The following is a 24520-nucleotide window of genomic DNA, read 5'->3' as shown; positions in this document are numbered from 1 at the left end:
ACAGGCCTGCTGCCTGGGAGAAGTCCTACCCTGCTGGGGTCAGGCATGGTGGGCCACAGAATCCCCCAGGCAGAACAGCCCTGTTCCCATCTGCACCCTCAACGTGGGGCTTCAGCATTTCTCTCCCTGTGTTGCTTGGAGGCCCACCTGATGAATTTCTCCGGGGAAGGCGGCGCAGACAAGTTGTTCTGGTCTAAGTCTGGCAGGGGGGAAATGGCTTCAGAAGTTCCCCTGGAAAGGCCCTTCTTATTTGTGGCCGTGCGACGTTTGTCCTTTGGAGTCTCGCGAACCTGATCGGCTTTTTCTTTCAGCTTCTGTTTTCTCCCCTTAGTTAAGATGGCCAGCTCCTCCTGGGTTTTCATTAAAGATGAGCACAAGGTCTTAAATGTTCACATATGTACAAACAGAAGACATAAATGCCTACAACACGTCTGTAGTCTGCCTAGAGCAGAGTAGGGCCCAGCCTCCTACACTGGAGTAGGAGAGAACTAAAGAGAAGTCTAGAGCTCTCCTTGGTACCCCAGGCCCTGAGAAGGAGGCCAAGGTCTTAAAGAAAGCTCGATGCTGCCGGGCACTGTGCTCCTATATTGCACTTAGTTGTCGTGTTTCCTTAGCATCATTTAATGTAGACTGCAAACCCCCTCCCAATCACTTTGACTTGTTGGAGAGACCAGTTCTGTGCTCTTGAAGAATATTCCATAGTCTGAAATTTTCTGACTATTCTCAGAGTGACACCTAACTTACTCCTGTATTTCCCGTAAACTGAAAATTAGGCTTAAAAGCTTGATTAGATTTATAGAGGATGCTGTGGCCATCACACTCCACCACAAAGGGAGAGAAATAATGTCAGGTTGGCCCACGATTACAGATGTAAAGTGTGCTCGTGTGGCTGAAGTCGTGCCTGCCATATGTGGCCATGCTAAAGTAGACTTTTCCCTTCTCAGCTGGCCGGATGATGCTCTAGCTCAAGTGAGTGTCATATTCCCCAACAAACTGCTGCTTTTTGTGTCCATTGGTGCTCCTTACCAATTCCCTCCCACTAGGGATAATAGAATACTACGTTTCTAATTCACCATTCTTTCTATATTTTCAGCTGTCATTCTTCAAGAACCAAGAGCTTTCCTTTATCAATTGGAGATAAACTAGCTCTTCCTAAAATGGTTAAAGGGGAAAAAAAAGAATGCCCATTTTCAGAAAAAAAAGAATGGCCCATTTTCAGAAAAAAGTAATAGTCACCTCTGATGTTGGTAATTTTTTCTTTTTTATCTTTTTCATTTGGGCTCTGTTCTAGGAGGCCTGCCACAGAGGCTGCCCACTGCAGGTGCTGGTTTCCTGATTACTTGTACATTGAAGATTGGGCCATTCTTTGTCACCTGCTTGAGCTATAGGCAGGGTCTGCAGGTGATTTTATGATGCTGATTTTATTTATTCTTTGCCAATATGCATGGTTTATAGGTGGCCATGTGGACAAATTCAAATTTTGGGCCACCATATTCTTCTGGGAATAAAAAGCCCTACAGTAATTTAGAATCTATTTTTCCTTTGTAATTTACTCTAGTAATTGTCTGTATATTTTATTCTGCTTTTACATTATTTAATTTTGATTGCTTACATTTTCAATTTAGTTGGAATTTATTTTACTGCATTGTGTCAGGTGAGGAGATAATGTTAAAGGGTATTTCTTAGATGTCCAGCCAGTAGGGTAATCAGTTGAACTTGGGTCCTGGACTCAGGACTCCCGCGGTTGCATGCTTCAACCAAGCAGAACAAGAAACTTGACCTAACTGTTATTCCTTTGAGCAGTGACCTGTTCCTTTGAGCAATGACTTGGGGAATAGCAGTGACCTATTCCTTTGAGCAATGACCTGGGAATAGTGGAAAATTTTTGTCTATACAAGCTGTATTTCTGTCCAAGTTCCCACCTGCAGGAACAAGAATGCACCTGAAATGCTTTATAAACCCCCTAATCCTTAAGGTCGGGGCTATCCACCTAAGTCCAGCTTGTGGACAGGTGGGCAGTCGCTGGCCAGCTAATAAAGGCTCTTTAAATTCTAATTTGGTTGTCTCTGACCGTTTGGTTCTCGCACTTGCTCCACAACAGATAAAAAGTGACTGTGCCTAAAATATCCAATTTTCCCATCATAATTTCTTCAATAATTTGTCCTTTCTCTAGTGGTGTGTGTGCCCTCAACCTGTGTCTGCTGATTCTTGTATTGACTGTGTCAATTTCTTAGCTTCACACATACATTATACTACCTTTTCAGAAGAGCTAGTTTTCTTTCTTTTTTTTTTTCTCACAGGTGAGCTTTGGAGTAATTTGACAGGTCTCTAGACCATCCCATGGGGATGGTAAGGCTGGAAGATGAGAATTGGTCATTTTCAGTTTCCTCTTGGGAAGCAGGAAAAGCCAGGCCAGGGAAGGTGCAGCTTGGAGAGGTTGGTGCAGGGGCCTCAGGTGGGATCCCCAGCGAGGGGAGGGGAAACATCTGAGCCAGCCAGCATGACACCCAGCACCACACCCGACTTTGGGCATGTGCAGGGAGACACTCTCCCACACCCATCTGAAGTCCTGCCAAGGTCGGGGCACACTGCCCACTCTTTACCTTCACAGAGCTTGTGGTGGTGGGGGTGGGGGTGCTTGAAAGGTCTGCTTCCAATTCCACTTCTCTTTTCTCCTCCAGCAGGGAGAGCTCATCAGATGGAATTACAAACAGAAAATGCTTCAGGATGTCCGTTGTGGCCAAGGGCAGCCGCTTCGTGGGGTAGGAGATGACTGAGAGTAAGACAGGAGGTGGGATGGGCAGTCCAGAGGAGCCCAGACCCAACATGTCTAGGATCTAAAGGGAAAGGGCCATCGTTAATTCGCTCTCACCTCCTTCCAGCAAGCACAGCATGGGTCAGACTTCCTGCCTCTCCCTCAGCAGTCTCAGATGTCACTTCAGTGGGCATGTGTCACAGAGGGTGTGAAGGGCTTCTGATGCAGCTCTGAGGGTCTTTCCAGACTCCCATGCCACCAGACTAGGCACTTCTCACTCTGTTGTTGACTATTTAATTATCTCTGCAAATGGACTGTAAACTGCATTACGAAAGGAGCCAGGGCAGCATAGCATATGGCCTAGCATACAGTAGGCACTCAATAAATCTCTGTTTAAAGAGACCAGATCTTAAGATTCTGGTATCTATAGTTGTTCCATCTATGTTCAGATTCCATGTTAATTTTTCTTTTATCTTTAAAAGTTCTTTGCTTCAAAGGTGAAAGGAAGTTAGGATTGCAGCAGGTGAAACACAGCAAAGAAAAAAAGCAAAGGTTCCGGGAACAGGGTAAAGGATGGAAGTGAAGGGAGAAGTTGAAAAGACACTTGAGAGAATTTATTCCCATTCTGATTTGATATGTAGTGAACAACTATGCGCCAGAGCAGTTGGCTTGAAAATGTAGTAGCAACTTCCTTCTCAGCATGTAAAACCCTCAGAATAAGGACGCTAATTGTTATCACAACAGTTCATGTTCTAGCCCACCTGAGTGTCCCTTCTGCGGATCAAATGGGCTCTTAGGCCTTGCAGGGAACTGCCTTCATGCAATCCCATGCTTCTAACCCAGGAGGTCAGGCAGCTAACATTTCCTGACTAGTGTGTAACTGCAGTTAGCTCCCAGGATTCAGAGCGTCTGGGAGGAAAGGGATGAATAAGTTAACAGAGCCAGGAAGTTCTCTAAGCAACAGTCTAACCTACCTATGGCTTGGAATGTGGAGAGTATAAAAGAACGCAAGAAGATAACCTTGCCTATAGTTATAGAGTACAAACCAAGATGAGATTTTTTTAAAAACTATTTCTGGAAAAAAAAAAAAAGACCATTTCTTATCTCAGGCTGACCTGAGGCACGACTGTGAAAGAGATGTGTTGGTGTTCGGTGTCCTCCAATTGCCTTCTGCCCCTTTGTCCACTCTGCGCCACTAGGGCAGGACTCTGTGAGGCCAGAGGGCATCAGAATCCACTCTCTTGAATTACCCTTATCCTCCCCTCTAACCTTACTTGCTAGATATCCCTCATGGGCTCTTTTCTCTACTTCTTAAGGCTGCATCTAGTTTTTGATAAACTAAACCAGAGGGTCAGCCGGTCAAATCTGGCCTGCTATCTGTCTTTCGAAATAAAACAGCCATGCCCATTCATTTGCATATTGTTGGTGGTTGCCACAGAGACTGTATAACCTGCAGCCTAAAATACCTGCTTTCTAATGTTTTACAGAAAAAATTTGTCCTTGGACAAAAGGCTGTAATACCTACTCCCTGCAAACCACTGTGGAAGGTGGCTTTCGGTTATGCAAAACATTTTGTTTTCAGGAACATAAGTATAGTTTCTGTTACTGTGGGAAGCTTGTGGGGAAAAGATTTTAGAGTGGTTGAGCCTCTTGCTTCCCCCTGAAGTACACAGGCCTTGTCAGCATGCAGCACTGTACCGTCAATATTAAAAAGCAACTTTCCAGGTGGCTTTTTATGAGGTTAGATGGAATAATTCGGATCTGTGGAACTTTCTATGGATATTCACCAAGCACAAAAAGACCCTTGTAGCCATTTATGTCTTAACCAAGGCGGCATCAGAGATTAATGGGATTAAAGGGATATGGATTTTATGTAGGAAGAAATACTTTCATGACAATTAGCACAGTCCCTGCTACCTGATTTGCTACATCCCCATCCTAGAAAAAGAGTCTGTACCTGATCCACTTTGGGAAGCCTGTCAGTCTCCAGGGCCTGCTTCCAGTTGGAGCCTTCAAAGTCTGGTGTCTGGATATTTATGAATGGCACACCCAGATCCCTCTTCCCTTCATGGTCCTCCCTGTCCCTCTCTCCTCCATCGCTCTGCTCCTCCAGTGCACGGAGCTTCTCCAGGCGCTCCCTCTCGGCCTTCTCCCGCTCCAAACGCTCCCTCTCAGCTCGCTCCTTCTCTGCGCGCTCCCTCTCCCGGTCCTTGCGGCCTCTGCGCCCACTGGATGGAACCTGGCGCTGGTCATCAGGCTCATGGGCCAGGTCCTCAGCTCCAGTGTGAGGCACTTGAACTCCTTGCTTCCGGTCCCAGTAAGTGAGGATGTTCTGGATATCCTTCAAAGTCAACTCATAGGTCTTAAACTTTTGGGCCAAAGGCTTGTCAGTGTCCTTCGTGAGGTCCGCTTCACTATCCTCTTGTTCTTGGATAAGAGGAGTCCCTGGGATGTTGTTATCTGCCAGCTGGTTCCTTTTCTTCTTGGTTAGTTCTTCCTTCTCAGTCACTACCTGCTCCTTCTCAGATACTTTTCTTTCTATTGAGCCATTCTTGACCTCTAGTTTGGAAAAAGTAAGAGTCTAGAAGGCAAAACACATAAAGTATGCTTAAAACAGTTCTTTAAGGGAGAGCAAATCACATAAAAAAGAGCAAGAGGATGTTTTGTTTTGTAAGAAGTCCTCAGGATTCTAGGCATGACTTACATACTCTAGGGTTGTGCCTAAGAATCACCATGGAGTACTTTATCAAAACAGCCATTCTGTGGCCCTTCCTTGTAATAGATCTGGCTGGGGCCAGATCTGTACATTCTGAAAAAGGTGCACAATGACTTTGATGTGCACTCCTGGTTGAGAGCTAGCATTCTGCCGGATCAATAAAAAGATCACCAAACATGGTCCCTCTCATCTGCTTTCAGGTGGCTTGTGAGAGGATACAGGGCATTGTCGTCACTCTTTCTCACTCACCTGCTGGGAATGGTCTGCACCTTGTCTGGGAGCCTGGCTTTAGCTTCACTCTCAGAACTCACAGTGCTGAACCAACCACCGTGCACACCAGCCAGCTGCTCTGGCTGTTCTGCCCCTTCCCCATCACGGTGGACAGGGATGGGACCCCTAAACTTGGCATGTCTATACATTGCTTGGTACCTGTCTGCAAGGACAAGCTTATGCTGAGAGTCTTCCTTGACTATTGTCAAAGATAAGCTCTTGGTTGTGCACAGGGGCTTCACTGACTTTGTAGCTTCCTGGAGGCAACTCTTTGCTACTAGCCTGTGTAGTACCGTCCAGGGGACTGCAGGGGGCAGTGGAAAGGGCAAGAGCGGTGGTCAGACACAGCTAGGTGAAATCTTGGGACTGCAGCTTCATCTCAACCTCAAAGTTCCTGTCTTTGTCTGACAGGGTTGGTGGGAGGCCAACAATGACAGGATTACATGCAGCATAAGCCCGGCACTTAGCACACAACTGGTGCTCAACAGGAGTTGGTCCCTTTCCTCCTACCTTGTGCTCCATCATAAAATCCAACTAGTAGTATTAGGCCAGTTTTCTGGAGGGGAAATGTGTTGGGTTGAAGGGTTGGCTACAGTGGCTGATCCCTCTGCTTTCGCCTCTTGGTAAGAAGCAAGTGAGTGTTGCTACCTGCCGGCCTGCTGTTTGAGATTTCTTCGAGGACAGTTCCTCCTTTGCTGGTCCTTGCTTTGGTTTCCTGATCTTCTTTTTTTGCTCATCTTCTTCTTTTTGCCGCTCAAGTTCCTGTTGTAGCTTCTTTTCTTGCAGCTCCTTTGCCAATCTCTCTGTCTCCCTTTATTAAACCAGGCAGAGAAAAGGGAGTTGAGAGGCCTGCTGCCCGAGCCCCTCCCTGCCTGGGATTGCCTGGTTGAGGGCATGGGGCAGGGCCTTGGGCATAAAAAGAAAGAAAAGAAAGCTGGGTAACTAGGAAGGAAGGAAGGAAGGAAGGAAGGAAGGAAGGAAGGAAGGAAGGAAGGAAGGAAGGAAGGGAGGGAGGAAAAGAAAGGGAAGAATGGCTTGCGTCTATCTTTGAATGATCTTTCAGCAAAACTAATGACTGAAGCTCAACTAAGAGTTCTCAGTTAATCTGTATTGCTACTCCCACCCCCTTTCCAAGGAGAGCAAGGCCAAAGCTGAAAATAAGCTTGATGCTGGCACGCTTTCAAAGCAGCTTTCAACGACTGTTCTGATATGAGCACAGATGAGGCCCAGCTTCCTACACTGTAGTTTGTTGTTCAGACAGCCAGAAATGATACTTTAACAGCAGTCCCCACCATGGCCAGCTTGGAACCATGGTGTTGGATCTGAGAGCTACATTCTTCCTCCTCTCTCTTTCTTTCCCTTCCTGCTATGGCTTCAGCTGGGCCTGCCCTGCTGCTCATGGCAGTGAGGGCACCCAGCCTGGGCATCTCTGAAAATACAAAACCCGTCTATTTTCATCACCAGGAATTCCTAGTTGTTCCCTGTTGCTGTGGCTCTCTACCCACTGAAGCTGACTCATCATTACTTCATTACTTCGTGTATGTGGTGGGGGGCGGGCGGCAGGCACACCCAAGTCAGTGCTGAGCTTTGCAGATCAGATTTGTGTTTTTTAAGTCTACTGGGAGATGAATGCCTGGCAGCAATGGCCTGGATGAGAAAAAAAAGAGATTCCTTTGAAATCCCAAAGCTATGCTTTTCATACCTCTGGAGGACTGGGTGTTTTACAATGGACCAAGCAGGAGAAGAACTGAGGGTATACTGCAGGGGCAGAGAGGACATAAACGCTCTTTTAGGGTCAGTGGGAGGAGTCTGGAGGTCGAAGAAGACAGAAGGAAGGAATTTAAATTGTAGGCAAGTATCTTGGTTCTGCCCCCACCCCACGTTGGAATCCTAGGTAGTGGTAGGAAATAGAACTCCCCTGCCCCCAGCACAGTTGAAAGCAGCAAGGACATATGTCCCACTGCCACTGTATCTCAGAGCCTGAGACAGCGGCCCTGCATCTCCTGGGCTCTAGATGGTGTGGAGGGGGTCCCATCATTCCCGTGTGGTCCCAACAATGGGCCTAGAAGGTGGCTGACGGCGCTGGCTTGGGAGCACGCTCAAGGTCTGTGGTGAGCTGCTCAGGCTGAGAGTCCAGTCGGAGAAGCAGTTGGGCCTCAGGGGGTGGGCAGCACCGCCAAAGGCTGAGGCGGCCGCCAGGGACCGGGGAGAATGGCTGAGTTCTGGGAGTGGCCACCACACAGCTGGGTTGCCAGCTGGGAACATTGAGCACAAAGGCAGAAGAGCCACACCTGGGGGGACAGTTGTCAGGGAGAGCCAGTGGAAGCCCCAGGACAGCACTGTGGCCAGAAGCCCTCCCCCCATTTTACTGCAGTCTCCCCCCAAATCCCAAATGCCCCCCAGAGGGAAGGAAAGAGAGGAGAACTGGAGAAGCCCTGCAAGGCTGCAGCAACCAGCACCCTGGATGGGCAAGATGTTTTCCTGCTTTCAGGCAGACATCCCCTGGGTGGCCACTGCTGCCACCCTGGAGGGTGACCCTGGTTTCCGAGATGGGTTGGGTGCCCAACAGAAGTTGCCCCCAAGGGAATTGCTTCCACTCGGGTCAGCCCTTGATTCCAACCTTTTCTTCCTCTCCCGGAGGGCCTGTTGAATTTCTCGATTGAATGCGATTTTCTCCTCTTCTGTCAAGGCATCGTATTCTTCCTCATCCATATTTTGGAGACGCTCCTTCTCTTTCTCAAGTTCTTCCCTGCGTTTGTGCTCTGTCGGGGGACAGAGATGGGAAGGTGAGGAAAAGTCACTCACTCACAAGCTCTGGCTATGGGAACCCCCAGTGGCTTAGCTCTGAGCCCGAACAGGCTGCACAGGGTCTGTGAGAGTGAGAGGTGGTCGGTGTGGCAGCAGCACCCCTCACCTCCGGCGGGACGTCCTTCATTTGCACCGTTCCAAAACTGGCCTCCCCCTGTGGCAAGCTGAATGGTGGACCCAAGTATGACCATGTCCTGATCCCCAGCAGCTGTGAATATGTCACCTTACATGGCAGAAAGGAGTTTGCAGGGGTGTGGAAGTTAAGGAGTCAGAGAGATTTTCTTGGATTATCTGAGTGGGCCCAATATAATCTCCGAGAGTCAGAGACTGTAATGTGATGATGAAGCAGAGGGAGAGAAGACGTGACAACAGAAGCAAATGTCAGAGGGCTGGGGGGTAGGGACCCTAGGCCGAGGAGGCAGGAGGCCTCTGGAGCGTGGAAACAGGAAGGGAAGGGCAAAGGAACGCAGCCTGCTGACACCTCAGAACTGTGAGATAATAAGTCTGTGTTGTTTTAAGTCACTAAGTTTGTGGTGATTTGTTACAGCAGTGATAGGAAATACACCACCCGCTGACTGGACCCAGAGCACAGGGTGACAGAATCAGGGGAGCGTAGTCCACACCCTACAGATTCCATGTCCCATAGTGCAGTTCACACTCAGCACAGAGCCACTGGGCTTCTTGTTCAGGCCTCACTGGCACGGCATCCTCATCTTGCTCCTCGTTTGAGCTTTGGGCTCAGAGACCTGCATTTGAGTCCTTTCCCCAGCATTTACCAAGGGGCAGTAACAGATACGAATAATAATTCCTCCTTCACAGGGCTGCTCTGGGGATCGAATAAGCAATCATGTGAAGCCCAGTGCCTGGCACATTCATAAATGTTCAATAAAAATTAGATTTTAATATGATAATATTGTTGCATGCTCTCTCAGGGCTTTTTCAAAATGCAGATTATTTAGGGGAGATGAGTCCATTTGCAACTGTGAAATACTTCAATCCACAGATAACTGAGAAAATGCAAAGAGATACTTTCTTTCAAATTGATCATTATGAAAAAGAAAAAAAAACAAAACAAAAATAAAACAAATTGATCATTATGGGGAAATGAGCTTGCTGGAAAACTAGGAACCTGGAGGTTGAAACACTGCTGGAAATACTGCCTGGTCAATTCTTCCTAATGATTTTTCTCTGGATGAAAATATAAGGAAGCAGTCTTTGAGTTCTGTTTGAGAACTAAGAGAGCTCAGTGTTTATAAATATTCCCTTCACTGGAAAAACATTATGATTTGTGTAGATTGTTCCAGAAGACAGAGGTAAGGCCAAATGAGGAGGGGTAGTGATGTGGAAAGAGCTGACGTCAGAGCAGGACTCTGCCTTCCAGGGACAGTGTCACCTTCTCTCTTGGGGGCTGAAATTTACTAGGTCTGCTTCTGACTAAATTGGGAATTTATTACTTAATATTACTCTGTGTGTGCATCTATTTTTCAAATCAGTGAAAAAATTTTCCAGGCCACTGGTGTAATGACAGGGAAAAAAACAGCAAAGGCCTTTGAGCTATAGTGGCCTTACTAATTTGCCACGTGATCTTAATTAAGACTTTCAGTATCTCCAAGCCTCATTTTCCTCATCTGTGAAATGGGGACAATGCGCCGTTTAAAGATGTTTAAGTGTACAAAAGGTCTGCTGCGTGCCTGGTATACAGTAGGGTAAAATGTAGACGTTGTTTCATAAAGTATAGCAGCACCACTAGTTTTAGAGGAAATAAACAGTTGGCTTAAACAAAACCAACAAGCTGATCAGCCACCTGGGTCAAGCTGGGACCTGTGATGTGTCCCCCTCAGGTCAGTCGTAATTCCACAGAAGATGACAGTGGATACTGTGATACTGGGGAAAAGAAGAATGTGTCTGCGGTCAGAAGAGCTGAGTTCACCCTTCATCCAACAATCTCTCAACAGGTCCTTTCTGTCTCAGTCCGCTCACATGCAAAGTAGAAAAAAACAGGAACTCCAGCCACCTTCCGGGGCAGAGGTGGGGCACCAATGAAATGGTAAATGTAATAGCTTTGTTGAAGCCCAGCGGGTTACCATAGCCGTGAAGCATTTTCAAAAGGCAAAAGCTATGTTTAAAGGAAAGACCTGGTAGGGCCTGTGAAGGACAGTCCAGGAGGGTATGGGGCCTTGCCTTCTTGCTCCTTTTTGGCTTTCTCCTGGGCCTTCATCGCTGTATAATCCTGGGCCATGTTGAGAACGTAGATGTGCTCCCGGTTGCCAATGGCCTTCAGGAGGCAGAGGAGGGCAATAGCCCCGTTCCGAGCAAAGAGGGTCTCAAGGCTGTCGAATACCACCCCTCGGTAGCAGTCACTCAGCTGAAACCAGAGAGAGCAGAGATGGTTACCATGGCCACAGGACCATCTGTTTTCTCTAAAGCAGCTTGTGCTATTGTTGCTGCTTTTATTGGTTCTGCAATTTTTCTACAGACCTATTGAGCCCCCATGAGAATACCATTAAACTACCTGCTAAATTCAAGGTACTGTTATAAAGGAGAAAGATAAAAATATTTGATCAGTCATGGAAGATCTTGTAAACAATTTACTCTGCCTTTATAGAAATAAAGAAAAACTAAGACCCTGGCTGGTGTGGCTCAGTGGATTGAGTGTCGGCCTGTAAACCAAGTGTTGCTGGTTCGATTCCCAGTCAGAGCACATAACTAGGTTGCACATCAGGTCCCCAGTTGGGGGCGTGAGTGAGAGGCAACCACACAGTGAGGTTTCTCTCCCTCTCTCCTTTCCCCTCTCTCTAAAAACAAATAAATAAATAAACAAACAAAGAGATAATTTATTAAAAAAGAACCAAACTAAATATTAAAGTGAGGGTCTGGGAAGATCCAGGAAATATAGGGAAGCAAGAGGCAAAGGAAAGATATCCCCATGCACAGGGTAATAGGCAGCAAGGACAGAGGTAGCAAATGGGCCATTTGTATCTTTCTTGGTGGTATTACTGCCTTGGAGTGTAATGATTTTGATAATATTAACCACTGAGGAACAGTCTCTGCTGCACTACACTGTTAGTTAAAGTAGTGTACATACTGGCCACCACAGGCCAGGAACTGATCACTACCAGTGTCAGATGAGACAGGAATCTTGTGTCACAATGTAAATCAACTACATCACCAAATACACTACTTAGTTCAGTTCTGCCATTTTTTTCTTTGTGACAAGACTTTGTTGATAAAGGAAGCAGTGCAAGCTCCATATCTCGATAAAGACCAGTACTTTGAGTCGCAAGCACAGCTCTACTGGCTTCCTTTGGGCTTTTCCAGTGATTCTTAGCCTTTAATCTGGGTTTGTGAAACACCAGCTCACTGATTGGACCACCTTGTGCAAATCAGTGGAGAGTGATGGTACCTTTAACGCAGTAGCGGTCCAAACTTTACATAAATCATTTCCGGTGATGACATTCCTCCTCTCTGGAAACCTCAAGTCTAATTTTACTATATTAAATATGCAATTCATATTGTGTCCCAGTTTGCGCCCGTTGGGGCCTGTTGAACAGTTCAGCGCTCTGCAAACCACGGGCAGCAAACAGGCTTAAGTAGTACTCTCCCAAATCCTGCTGACCTCGTTTTCTTTAACTGTAAAGCACTTATAAAAAATTTAAAAAATGGAAACAGTTATTGTGTTTCTGACTTTAAAAGCAATATGGCATTGTAAAGTAATTCAGGCATGAAGCTAAAATCCTATCATTATTGTCCCTGACCTGGGCAGAGTTGCACCTGGTTTGGTGGTGCTAACCTCCTATCAGCCAGGGATAAAGTAACTCCTTGTTTATCCCAGCTTGGCTTTTGGTTTGTGCCCATGCCTGGTTCATGCCTTGGAGACATGGATTAGTGAAAAAGAAGAAAAAAAATAAACCTATCATTATCCAAAGGTAACCACAGGTAAAACGTGGAGTTTTTACTATGTGCATATATACACTTATAGTTTTTTTTAAGTGTAATTGTGCTTTACATACTATTTCATACTCCGCCTTTATTATTATTATTTTTTTTTAGTTTTTCAATTACAGTGGACATCCAATATTATTTTACATTAGTTTCAGGTGTACAGCATAGTGGTTAGATAATTAGAGAATTTATAAAGTGATCTCCCCATAACTCTAGTGCCCACCTGGCACCACACAGTCATTACAACATTACTGACCGTGTTCCCCACGCTGCACTTCACATCCCCATGACTGTTCTGTAACTACCAACCTGCACTTCGTAATCTCTTCGCCTCCTCCATTCACCCCCAGCCACTCTCCTCCTGGCAGCTCTCAGTTTGCTCTCTGTTTCTATGAGTCTGTTTCTGTTTTGTTTGTCCATTTTATTCTTTAGATCCCACATAGAAGTGAAATCATATAGTACACAATCTGCTTTTCTCACTTCAAATATATTAAAAACACATTTTTACAGCAATTCAGATGTCTCTGAATTATAATTCTTAATGACTCCACCTTATAGTTTTAAAAACACCACTGTAGTCTGTGCCATGACTGTTTTTTTTTTTTTGTTTTTTTGTTTTAATGTGTAACCTTCTGATCACTGGTCCTTTAAGGTGAGTGGCTTCCAGCAGTAGACCAGCCAGGATCAAGGCTAACAAGGGCTATCAAAAGGTCACATAAGTGACTGGTGAGAGTGAGGAAACCCACCTCTCTCTCCAAGGCCCCTGGGTTCTAAGCTGCTGTGGGCGGATGGCTCAGAGCCAGAGCCCAGCAGGGGGAAGGCGTGTGAGCCCTGCAGCTCATGAAGGTGGCGTGGACACACCTGTATACGTTCGGACAGGATCTGAATGAGTAGTTCCTCGGGCAGCACACAGCTCAGGAGCCCGGTGTCCCCTCCGATACTGGCGCTGACACTGAGCCGGCACTGTGTTGGCCCCGAGGGGATAGGACTGGAGGAAATCTGCTGAGTGGGAGAAGGATCAGGAGTTAGAATCCAACTGGGTGTTCCACCAACTCCTACACATATAAGCCATGTGAGCTTGGGAAAATCATATAATCTCTCTGGGCCTCACTTCCTCATCTGTAAAATGGGGACGTCAGTGCCAAATGGAATATTCCTATCTTCCGTAAAGAACTGCTGTAAGCTGCAGGTGGGAACACTGTGGAAGGTGCTTTGTGTATATACTGAACAGCACCCACTTGTTCAGTCATTCAAAAAATATTCATTGAGCACCTACTATGCACCAGGGCCCCCTCTGGTACCACAAGACTGGCAATGTTGCTGCCACTGTGGTCCTTACATTCAAGCGGGGGAGACAGAAGAGGGGCAGATGAATATGCAAAGCAGTACTACAATTTCAGATGGTAATGACTGCCAGGGAGAAAATCATCAGGTAAGGGAATAAAGAGCAACGACAGGTTTGGACAATGGCTATTTAGAAAGGGTGGTCACATTACCTACGTATTGTGGAGGAACGAGATAAGATCATAAGAGAAGAGTCTTTCTGAGAGGGAAGAGCAAGCTCTCGCAACACAATGCATTTGTGGGTGTTTGGGGAGCACATGGGAGCGCAGTATGGTGAGAGCTGAGTGAGCAATGGGAAAGCTGGTCAGGCTTAAAGTCAAAGACCTGGTCAGGCCAGAATATGCAGGGCTTGTTGGCCATGGTAAGGAATTTGGATTTTATCCCATGCATTATAGGAAGCTGTTGGCATGTTTTAGGCAGACAAAGGATAGGACTTTGGTTTTTAAGACAGCATTCTACCAGCTGCATGAGGTAACGAGAGTGGAAGCAGGAAGATGAGTGAGTTAGGCAGGAGATGATGGCAGCAGGGCTGGGGCCAGTTGTGGTGGAGGTAATGAGAAGTGGCTGATAAAGGATGGATTTTGGAAGTAGAGCCAATAGAATTTGACATGGGACGTGAAAGAAGGAGAGGCATGAAGAATGACTCCTTGAGTTTTGACCTGAGCAAGTTGAAAAATGGTGAAGTTCTTTATTAAGAAAGGAAAGACTGAGGAAAGAACAACTTTTTTTTTGGAGGGAGCAAGAATGACTTTTTGGACATATAAATTTTGAGATGTCTCTAACCAGACCACTGATCAAAACTAAGAGATCAACTTGAGTGCCATACTATTATCGAAGGTACAAATTTACTCAAGTTTCTCCAATTTTTCTCACTGACATTTTTTTTTTTTTCCTATTCCTGCATCCAACCCAGAATCCTGCACTGAATTTAGGTGTCCCATCTGTTTGGTCTCCTACAATCTCTGACTGTCCATGTCTCTCCTTATCTTTTATGACCTGACACTTCATATACTATCCAATGATTTGGGTCTGTGTGATGTTTTCTCATGACAGATGAAGTGTATACATTACTGGGGAAGGCGACATGCCCTTTTCTGTGCATTATACTGAGGTACATATCAATACATATGACTGGTGATGTTAACCTTGATCACTTGGTTAATAAGTGTGAGTCAGGAAAAAAAATTTTGAGATGTTTCTAAGCCATTTGATAGAGACAGTGAAGGTGATCTGGGTATATGAACCTAAGCCTGGGGAGAAACTAGGGCTGGAGATACAAATTCAAGGATAATGAGCATAATAATAAAATACTTAGGTATTTTAATATTTAATTTGAATATTTAAGAACATATTTAAGTATATGAAGAAAATATTTAAGTATTTAACTAAATGAACTGGGTTAGCTCACCTATGAAGAAAAGAGTAGCAGACTCAGTCCTAGCCTACTCTGAAGGCAGAGGCACTGAAGGAGGGGAGGGAGTCACTAATCAAGTAGAGGGAAAGTGGAAGAGTATGGTGTCTGAAAGCCAGGTGAAGAAAGCCCTTCTAGGAGGAGGGGTTGTCAGCTGCCAAGAGATAATGTGAGATGAGGACAAAGAACTGGCAATTGGATTTGACAACATGAATGCCAATGACCTTGAGCAGAGTAGTCAGTGAAGTGGTGAGGATGGAGGCCCCACTGGAATACGGGGAGGGGAGGAAGGCAGTGAGGACAAGGAGGCAGTCGTGCAGCAAGCCTTTGGAGAGCAGGTGAAAGATGAGGTAATAGCTAGAGGGAAATCGGGGGTCATGGGAAAATATTTTTTAAAGGTGGGAGGTAATAAGGCATGAATAGATGCTGATGGGAAGAATCCAACAGTGGACAAAAACAAATGGTAGAGAGAGGGGCAATTGCAGGAACTTAGGTCTGGAGCAAGAGAGAAGGGACGGGTCCAGCTGCAGAGGCAGTTGCTCGGCTGCAGAGAAGGCAGGGCGCTGGGCTAGCATGAAGGCTGTCTGGTAGGTTTGGTGGTGAGAGGGTAAGGCCATCTGCTGTCTTCGGCTTCAGCACTTGCTATTCTGCCGAGATTGTTCTCCATGTCCCTGGGCACATGGCTCAAACTCGCTGACTTTCTTCATGGCTTTTAAAAAAGGACTTATGGTTTAACCCAGTTCTTTTTACACATCTATTTGTCACCAATCTCGTTTTTTTTTGCGCAAATATTTGAAGTCGCGGTCATCTCCTTCATCAGGCTCTTAGTGCAGCTCAAGTACAGGGATTTTGCTTTATTTATCTTCACTGTGCCTGCACCCAACCCAGTGCCCCAGCGCCTGCACCACTTGCTGACCACCTCCTGGATGAACCTCCTTTCAAGAAGTGGTGCAGGGCCAGCGCTCAGGACTGCCTGGTGAGGGCACACCTGGGGATGAAGTTGCGCTGACCTGGCTGCAGGACGCTGAGGAAGAGGGGGAGGAGGAAGGATCCCAGACCTCCTGCTGGGGAGCCCTGGCTTGTACCTGTGGTGTTTCCGACGAGTGCTGGTGATGCTGCTTCTGCGACCCAGAGCCGTGGCTCCCTGCCTTGCTCTTGGTGAGCAGCACGCTCCCACGCACAGGCTTTGCAGGTTTCACTTCTGGGGTCACCAGAGTGGATTCTGAGGTTAACTTGCCCAGGTTCTCACTGCTCAGTCGTATCTGTCCAATGCCAATTTGGCTCGAAACAGTCTCCTGGACTACACGGAAAGAGCAGGTTTATACTTATTTTTTAAAGGTGGGAGGTAATAAGGCATGAATAGATGCTGATGGGAAGAATCCAATAGTGGAAAAAAACAAATGGTAGAGAGAGGGGACAATTGCAGGAATTTAGGTCTGGGAAGGGACAGGTCCAGTTGCAGAGGCAGTTGCTCAGCTGCAGAGAAGGCAGGGCACCGGGCTAGGATGAAGGCTGTCTGGTAGAGAGAGCAGGTTTATATTAAAAGTGACCAATAGGCTAACAAGGACGTAACAGTGGGGATGGCTGAGCGGGGCTGAGAGAAGAGGCTCCGTCCAGTGCGGCTTGGATGATGATGGCTCCGTGGTGAGCCTGGCCCAGAGTCCAGGGCTTTTCTCTGCTCTGACCCCATGTTAGCCTGCCTCACTTTCTCTTCCGGTCCAGAGGGCGATTGTTTCTGAAACTGCTGGTATACTACAGCCCTGCCCTGGGAACCTAAGACCTGACCTTTGTGGTTCTAGGCAGTGGGGGGAGCCAATGAATAGCTTGGGTAGGGCCTTCGTTCTCTGCTTCCGCAGGAGAGCTGCCTGAATGAACAAATAAGCCAAGTAATAGCAGCGTGCCTATCGGCAGACATGGCTTTAACGTTCATTTCTTTGTTTCACCTCTGTCCTTCCTTCCAATCAGATCGTCACCCCTGAGCACCCCTGCCCACTGAGAAGTTCCCTTTCAGAATCAGTGGTTGATGTAATTATTTAAAGGGGTTTCCATGACAGCTCTTCAGAGAAACTCTTGTTAGAGTGCTTTGGCCTTTCTGATAAACTCCTGCCCTCTTAGCCTCCCAACCACAATGGCAAGTCCTATCTCACTGTGCCCTCTGGGTTTCCGACTCTACAAGGATGAACTACCTACAGCTGAAGGAGAGCGGGGGTCTAGTAGGTGCTGTTGGGGCCCTAAGGTGTGGTGATGGGGCTGTATGCTTAGCAGCTTCCGTGCTTCTCTAGCTCTCAGGCAGACTTGTTGCTCATGCTATTGCTCCTTGCTGACCGTTTTAGCATATATAAGAGGGGACCCCAAAACCCTGGAATTTATTTATAAAAAATTGTGTATTTATTCTTGCATGTTTAAACTTCAATCACCTTCAAAGTATTCCCCATTTGATGTAATACACCTATGGAGATGTTTTTTCCACTGCTCAAAACAGTTTTTGAGCTCATCAATTTTGATGCCTTTTAGTGCTTCTGCTGTTTTTTGTTTCACCTCTTCCACATCAGCAAAACGTTTCCCTTTGAGGGCTTTTTTCATCCAGGGAAACAAAAAAAGTTGCTTGGGGAGAGATCGGGTGAATAGGGAGAGTGGGACACGAGGGTCATGTGGTTTTTGGTCAAAAACTGCTGAATATTCAACTCAGTGTGGGCAGGTGTGCTTATAAATCACCCATTAAGAAATGGGGCATTGGGCTGTGAACCAAGTGTCGCTGGTTCGATTCCCAGTCAGGGCACATGACTAGGTTGCACGTCAGGTCCCCAGTTGGGGGTGCGAATGAGAGGCAACCACACAGTGATGTTTCTCTTCCTCTCTTTCTCCTTTCCCCTCTCTCTAAAAATATATAAACAAATAAATAAATAAAATTATTTAAAAGAAAAAGAAAAAGAAGTGGGCAAACACATTGAAAGAGTCTTCAAAAAACTTCACAGATGCTGAATGTAGCCTCTCACAACAATGCCTGCTGGCACACTGATACGATGGGTTCCTAGAACACTCACCTATCATGGAAAGTCAAGGGGCCCAACCTTCAGAAGATAATTCCATTTTATTTGTTGGGTCCCCCTCATAAGCCCTTGAGAACTTTCCCTTGAGTGTTCTCACTATACTTTGCTTTATCTTTTCACGTGGTTCCTTCCTCCCCTCCCCTGGTATCTGGTTATAAGTACAAGGATTTTATAAAGCACCTGGGAGGATTGTGGGTATAGGGTGGGCAAAGTGTCTGAAGACATCAGTGGAGTAACTGTACCCACGTTCTGCTCCAATTATAGACCTGCATGGTCCTACATTCGTCCAGGCCCCATCGCCCCAGTCCCTCCAGGCTCTGCTTTAATAATGACACCCCAGTCTCCTGCCACCTCATACCTGCTCCCTTCACTGTGAGTCCCGCTCCGCCCTGGCCCATCCTCACCTTCACTGATTCCTGTGGATTCTCCTCTGTGCTCTCCTTACACTTTCACCTTTCCTTGTCTATTGCATCATTTCTCCGTATCTTAAAAAGCCAGTTCTTTCTGATACACGCTAACAAAAGTTTTCATTTAACCTTTCATTTCTTTCAAGGTATCATTTCACTTCTCTTTCTTTCACTGCCCAATTTCTAAAAAATAGGGGTCCAGACCAGCTTTGCCAATAGACATATGATATGAGCCATATATGTAATTTAAAATTTCCTAGTTAGACATACTAAAAAAGTAAAAATTGATTTTAACAGTATATTTTAACCCAATATATAAAATGTATAAAGATTATCAAACATAAAAATAGATAATACAATACAAATATAATCTAATATAAAATAATATAAAATATAAGTTAAAGAAAACATAAACAAAATATATAAAAATTTTATGTTATTTTATAGTCTTTTAGTCATACTACATCTCTGCAATCCAGCATGTGTTGCACACTTACAGTGCATCTCAGTTTGGCCTCCCAGATTTCATGTGGCCAGTGGGCTCCGTATGGGACAGGCAGGTTTAGACTTAACCACTTCCTGTCCAGTACAGCCCGCTGACTCCACAGCAAACTGCAAATGTGTGTTTGGGCTTGACCCTCTGTTAAAAGGGTTTTCTCCAAAGTCACCAGTGACCTCTGAACTGTGAACTACAGTGGCCCTCTTCTTAGGTTTCATTCTATTTGAATTTTCAGCAATCTCCAATTATGTTTCTTTAGTGATTCAACACATTTTTAAAAATAAATCTTTACTCTGCATCTACTATGTGCCAGGCACTATTCTAGGTGCTGGGAATATATTAGTAAGAAAACTAATACCAATCTCTTCCCTCAGAAGCTTACATTCTAGTCGGGGAGAGAGACGATAAAATAAGTAAAAGAAACAGTATGTCAACTAGTGATAAGGGCTACCAGGAAAACAAAGCTGAGAAGGCGCCTGGGCTCCACAGGGCTCTGAGAGACCCGAAAGCCCTTCTTGCCCTCTCCCTCCAGCAGTTCTTCCTCATCTTGACTTTCCTGCTCCCTGCTCTCCCGATTGCCCCCCCCCCCCACTCTGCTGCTCAGCCTCCCCCTGGCTTCTCCTTCACAACCTCCTTCTATAAGGCAAGGTCCCATCCTGCCCTGTCTATCCCACTTCTCTCTTTCTGGAACTTTTGGGGCTGATTTCCTCTACTCCAGCGGCTGCACCTGTTACTTTGTTGAGGAAGACTCCCTCAGTTAGGCCTTTAGGTTGACATTACATTCTTAGACAGGGAGCTCCAATTCACGATTTGTCACGGGACACCAACACAGCTCCAGAGACTTTAGAGAAATATGGTTTATTTGACAGAAAAGGAAACAAAAATCTAAGAGAACCAGGATTATAATTCAGCTTGGGGTTCCCACTGAAGGGTAGCAGGATATGCCACCCAGAGAAGATTGACTCTTATTACAGGAGAGGAGACTGAAGTGAACAGCCCACCCCGACAAACTTTCATACTCCCCTTCATTTTCCTAAGGGTTCATTCATTGTCGAAAAAATCATTTGCTCCTTTAAGAGGACTATGTCTCTCCTCTCCTCTCCCTTTAAAACTGGCATTTAATTCTGAATTCTAAAGCCACCTGGAGTTACTTGTTTTTCCCTGAATATCTCCCATGTATACATCAAGTATACATGTTAATAAACTTGTGTTTTCCCTTGTTAATCTGTTTGTTTTTATCACAAGGATCTCAGCTGAGAACTCAGAAGGGTAGAGGGGAAATCATTTTTCCTCCCCTACATGACTAAAGAGCTATTTCTCTTACCTTCCAAGCAAAGAATCTTCCATTTCCCTAAGCACCCCATGAAGAGGTATTGAGGGGAGGGGACATGCCTGGAAGCCCCAGCCAGTTTTATCAATAGCAGGCATGGTACACTATTAGGAATGATGTCATGCTGTTGTGAGTATTTCTATAAAAATAATTCGGCTCTCAGCAGGTACTCTACTCCAATATATTTCTAGTTGAGCAGCCATTCTCCTGATCCAGAGGTCCTTAGATGACCTGATGCAGCGAGAATTCTTGACCTCTGGTAGGTAGGCCACACCAGGCCTCATTACTATGGTTCAAAAACTCAACTAATTTTCCTCTCTAGCAAACTTTCTCCTCCTCCTGCATTCCCTGTCTTGGTAAATGACATCACTCTCTTCCTGGTTTCTGAGTGTGACAATCTTGGTATGACCATCTTGAATGCCTCTTGCTCCTTCAATTCCCTGCTACTCTGGTGGCGACCAGGTTAGCTTGCCAGGCCTTGTTCATCATTAGCTTCCTTTACAAGAGCTTACCAGAGCTGTTTCTGACCGTTTCTCCCATAGGGTGAAAACCATCCAACTCTTTTCCTTCAAAATAAAATCCAAATCCTAATTTTGGCATCAAGATCAACTACAATTGGCCTCAAGCTGCCTTCCCACCTCTAACTTATGGTCCCTTCTTAATTATCTGGAATGCCCTTGTTTTCATCTTTGCCTATCAATATTGTGCTCCTTCAAAGGCCACTGCCCTGAAAACTTGCCCAGATCACACTTGTTGGCACCTGATCACCCCAAACTCACTTTTTCACAGAGCCAGTACTTCTGTTACGTTATTTTCCTCTGCTCTGAATGAGCACATGTCTGCTTCTCTCCAGGTGTCACCCCCCCCTAAAGGGGGGGCCATGTGTTATTCATTGTCCTGTTCCATGAAGTGCCACATGAGTGCCAGTACTGGGCACCCAGGAGAGCCGTAGGTATTGGGTGAAGAGAATTTCTCTCAGGAGACTAAGTTAGCAGCGTGTTATAAATCAGCCTTCAACCGAGCTATGGGAGAAAAGCTCCATCGGGGAAACAGAGAAGATGGGTGTTGCCAGTGGGGTGCTGGCCGCTTGACCACAGAAAGTCAGGGGAAACAGCTCTTACCAGACTCCTCTCCTTCCCTCATGGACTGCTCGATGGCAGCCCTGATGCAGAGCTCACGGGCCCGGAGCCCCGGGATGCTGTTGCTGTCGGAGATGGCTTCCAGCACAATGGAGTCGATGCTCAGGCAGGCTGCGTTATAGTGCTTGGCAATGCTGACTGCAGTGGCTGACTTTCCTAGAAAAAGGGTCAGGGGGCTGAATCCCATGGCTTTCATTTGCTCAGTGTCCTAGCCAGAAGCTTCTAAAACAGAGGCCCCTTAAGTCTCTCCTGTGGTCAGAGTGGTGGCAGAGAAGAGAAGGAAGACCCGAGGCATGAGTCGGGACCATGGATTCTGCTCTAATTCTACCACCAATGTGCTGTGTGCTGTGGCAACACACACCCCCGCTCTGGATTTTCTCCTCAGCTGAAAAAGTGATCCTGTCAGTTGATCTTCAAAAATCTTGTAGCTTTTAGGGTCCCTGATTCTAATAGAAAGAGATTCTTGGTTTAAAGAATAACTTCTGTTGATTTTTTTCTCATTTCAAAATAGCTGCTTATTAAAAAGAAAGCAGAAAATTCAGAAATAACAGACAGGAGAAATGAAAAAAAGATCCATAATTTGTTCACCCAGAGAGGTTTTTGTATATGGTTAAGTATGCATATGTAATTATTTTACCTATATTTCTTATAAACAAAGAAATGGGTTACATGGTAGTCTGAACAATGACCCCTCAATGATGTCCGCAACCTGATCCCTGGAACTTGTGAATATGTTACCTTATACAGTAGAGGGACGGCTGCCGATACAGTAGAGGGACTTTGCAGGTGTGATTAAGTTAAGGATCTTTCTAAGGGGAGATTTTCCTGAATTATCTGAGTGGGCCCAATGTAATCATAAGGATCCTTCCAAGAGAGAAGCAGGAGGGTCAGAGTCAGAGCAGGTGATATGATGATGGAAGCAAGGGGACCGAGACTGGAAGATGCTAGCTACGATGCTGGCTTTGAAGATGGAGGAAGAGGCCATGAGCCAAGGAATGAAGGCAACATTTCTAGAAACTAGAAAAGGTAAAGGAAATGGATTCTCCCTTATAGTCTCCAGAAAAAACAGCCCAGTTTACCCATTTTAGACTTCTGACTGTGAGAAAGCAAATTTGCATAGTTTCAAGTCACTAAGTTTGTGGTTATTTGTTACAGTAGTGATAGGAAATTAATGCAGATGCCAAATAATAAGTATGACATTTGTTCTCACTTAAAACAATACGATCATGGATATTTTTCTATTCATTCAGTACACTTCCATAGCACTGTTTTTTTTTTTTTAATTGTAGAAATATACATACAAAATTTACTTTTTTAACCATTTTTGAATGTATGGTTCAGCTGCATAAGTATATTCACATTGTTGTGTAACCATCACCAGCACCTTCTCAAATGGAAACTCTGTGTCCATTAAATAATGACTCCTCACTCCTCAGTGCCCCAGTTCCTGGAAACCACCATCCCACTTTCTGTTTCTAAGACTTTGACTACTCTCAGTACCTCATATAACTGGAATGACATAGTTATTGTCCTTTTGTGTATGGCTTACTTCACTCAGCACAATGTTTTCCAGTCTCATTCATGTTCTAGTTTGTATCAGAAATTTCTTCCTTCTAAGGCTGACTACTACTCCACTGTACCACATTTTGTTTATCTAGTCATCTGTCAGTAGACAGTTGGGCTGTATCTACCTTTTGCCTATTGTTAATAATGCTGCTATGAACATGAGTGTACAAGACACTGTTTTTAATGGTGACAGTAGTTCACTATAGGAATGTGCTATGGCTTAATTAACCAGTGCCCCATAATGAATGCTTCAACTGCTCCCAATAATTATTATGGTAAATAATGCTGTAGTGAACATTCATGTTGTTAGTCTTTGTCTGCATCATTAATTCATTTTCTAAGATAAAATTTTAGAAGCAATATTGCCAGGTCAAAGGGTTTGCACATATTTCTGTCCTCTATTTTTAAATAATATAATCAAAAAAATACAAGCTCAAATAATTCACAGATGTATTAATTAAAAATGTATCCTTCCTCCTTCTCTAATCCTGTATCTCTGAGGTTGGCAATTTAACATTTTTGGGATAATCCTTTGATATATAAATTTCAAACAAAAGAGTCTTATGGACTAAAAATTAGACATGCAAGTTTCACCATAACCCAAAGAAGCAACCCCTCAGACTTGCGGCGTACCTGACAAGGGTGTCCCGTGGATAATAATGGCGATGCCTTTCCGGTTCTTGGACATGTAACCTTCTGCAGAAATATCAATGCCCAGGTAGCGAGTGATTGCCTTGCTTACTGGGTTGTTCTCTACTTCTCCAACTTCCTCTGAGGAGGGGCTGTCAATGCTCTGGATCTTCTCAGCTGCAAATTAAAAATATATGTGTGCATGTGAGTATCTGGACACATTCAAGTTCACATGGGTTCTGATGGAAATGGGAACTTTTTTTTTCTTTACTAATTATGTCAGAATTTGTCACATTTTGGTCTTTTTTTCTCTTAAAGATTTTATTTATTTTCAGAGAGTGGAGAAGGGAGGGAGAAAGAGGGAGAGAAACATGGATTGGTTGTCTCTTGCACATCCCCAACTCGGGACCTGGCCCGCAACCCAGGCATGTGCCCTGACTGGGAATCAAACTGGCCACCTTTTGATTCACAGGCCAGCCCTCAATCCATTGGGCCACACCAACCAGGGCTGACGTTTTCTTTTTAAACATTGTTTGAAAATGACAAACATAATCTGCTGCAGCCCTCATTCCCCCTTGTATTGCATGAGAGTGCCCTTTTTGGCTAATATTTGCCCAGAGCTACTAGGATTGTACATACAGCTTCTCTTTGAC

At 45.3% G+C, this 24520-nt stretch overlaps 1 protein-coding gene and 1 non-coding gene across 2 annotated transcripts in view; one reads left to right on the top strand and one right to left on the bottom strand.

Annotated features, from left to right (window-relative positions):
• The window catches only part of HYDIN (HYDIN axonemal central pair apparatus protein), a 280489-nt gene that overhangs the window by 61839 nt on the left and 194130 nt on the right, over positions 1-24520 (bottom strand). The window contains exons 36-45 of the mRNA XM_090260317.1: positions 23871-24044; positions 21654-21827; positions 16332-16546; positions 13353-13490; positions 10731-10914; positions 8362-8503; positions 6390-6552; positions 4713-5336; positions 2604-2837; positions 148-350 (exon numbers count right to left, since the gene is read on the bottom strand). Of these exons, the coding sequence (XP_090116443.1) occupies positions 148-350; positions 2604-2837; positions 4713-5336; positions 6390-6552; positions 8362-8503; positions 10731-10914; positions 13353-13490; positions 16332-16546; positions 21654-21827; positions 23871-24044 (2251 nt within the window). The remainder of the gene's footprint in view (positions 1-147; positions 351-2603; positions 2838-4712; positions 5337-6389; positions 6553-8361; positions 8504-10730; positions 10915-13352; positions 13491-16331; positions 16547-21653; positions 21828-23870; positions 24045-24520) is intronic.
• LOC149994182 (small nucleolar RNA SNORA48) lies at positions 12295-12430 on the top strand. Its single transcript, XR_016507958.1, has one exon. It is a non-coding gene; the product is annotated as a small nucleolar RNA SNORA48 (small nucleolar RNA).

This window comes from Furipterus horrens, unplaced genomic scaffold, assembly GCF_987537825.1.
Source record: "Furipterus horrens unplaced genomic scaffold, mFurHor1.1.pri manual_scaffold_13, whole genome shotgun sequence".
Taxonomy (NCBI): domain Eukaryota; kingdom Metazoa; phylum Chordata; class Mammalia; order Chiroptera; family Furipteridae; genus Furipterus; species Furipterus horrens.
Note: the sequence above shows the minus strand (reverse complement) of the source record. Positions and strands in the feature narration are given on the sequence as shown.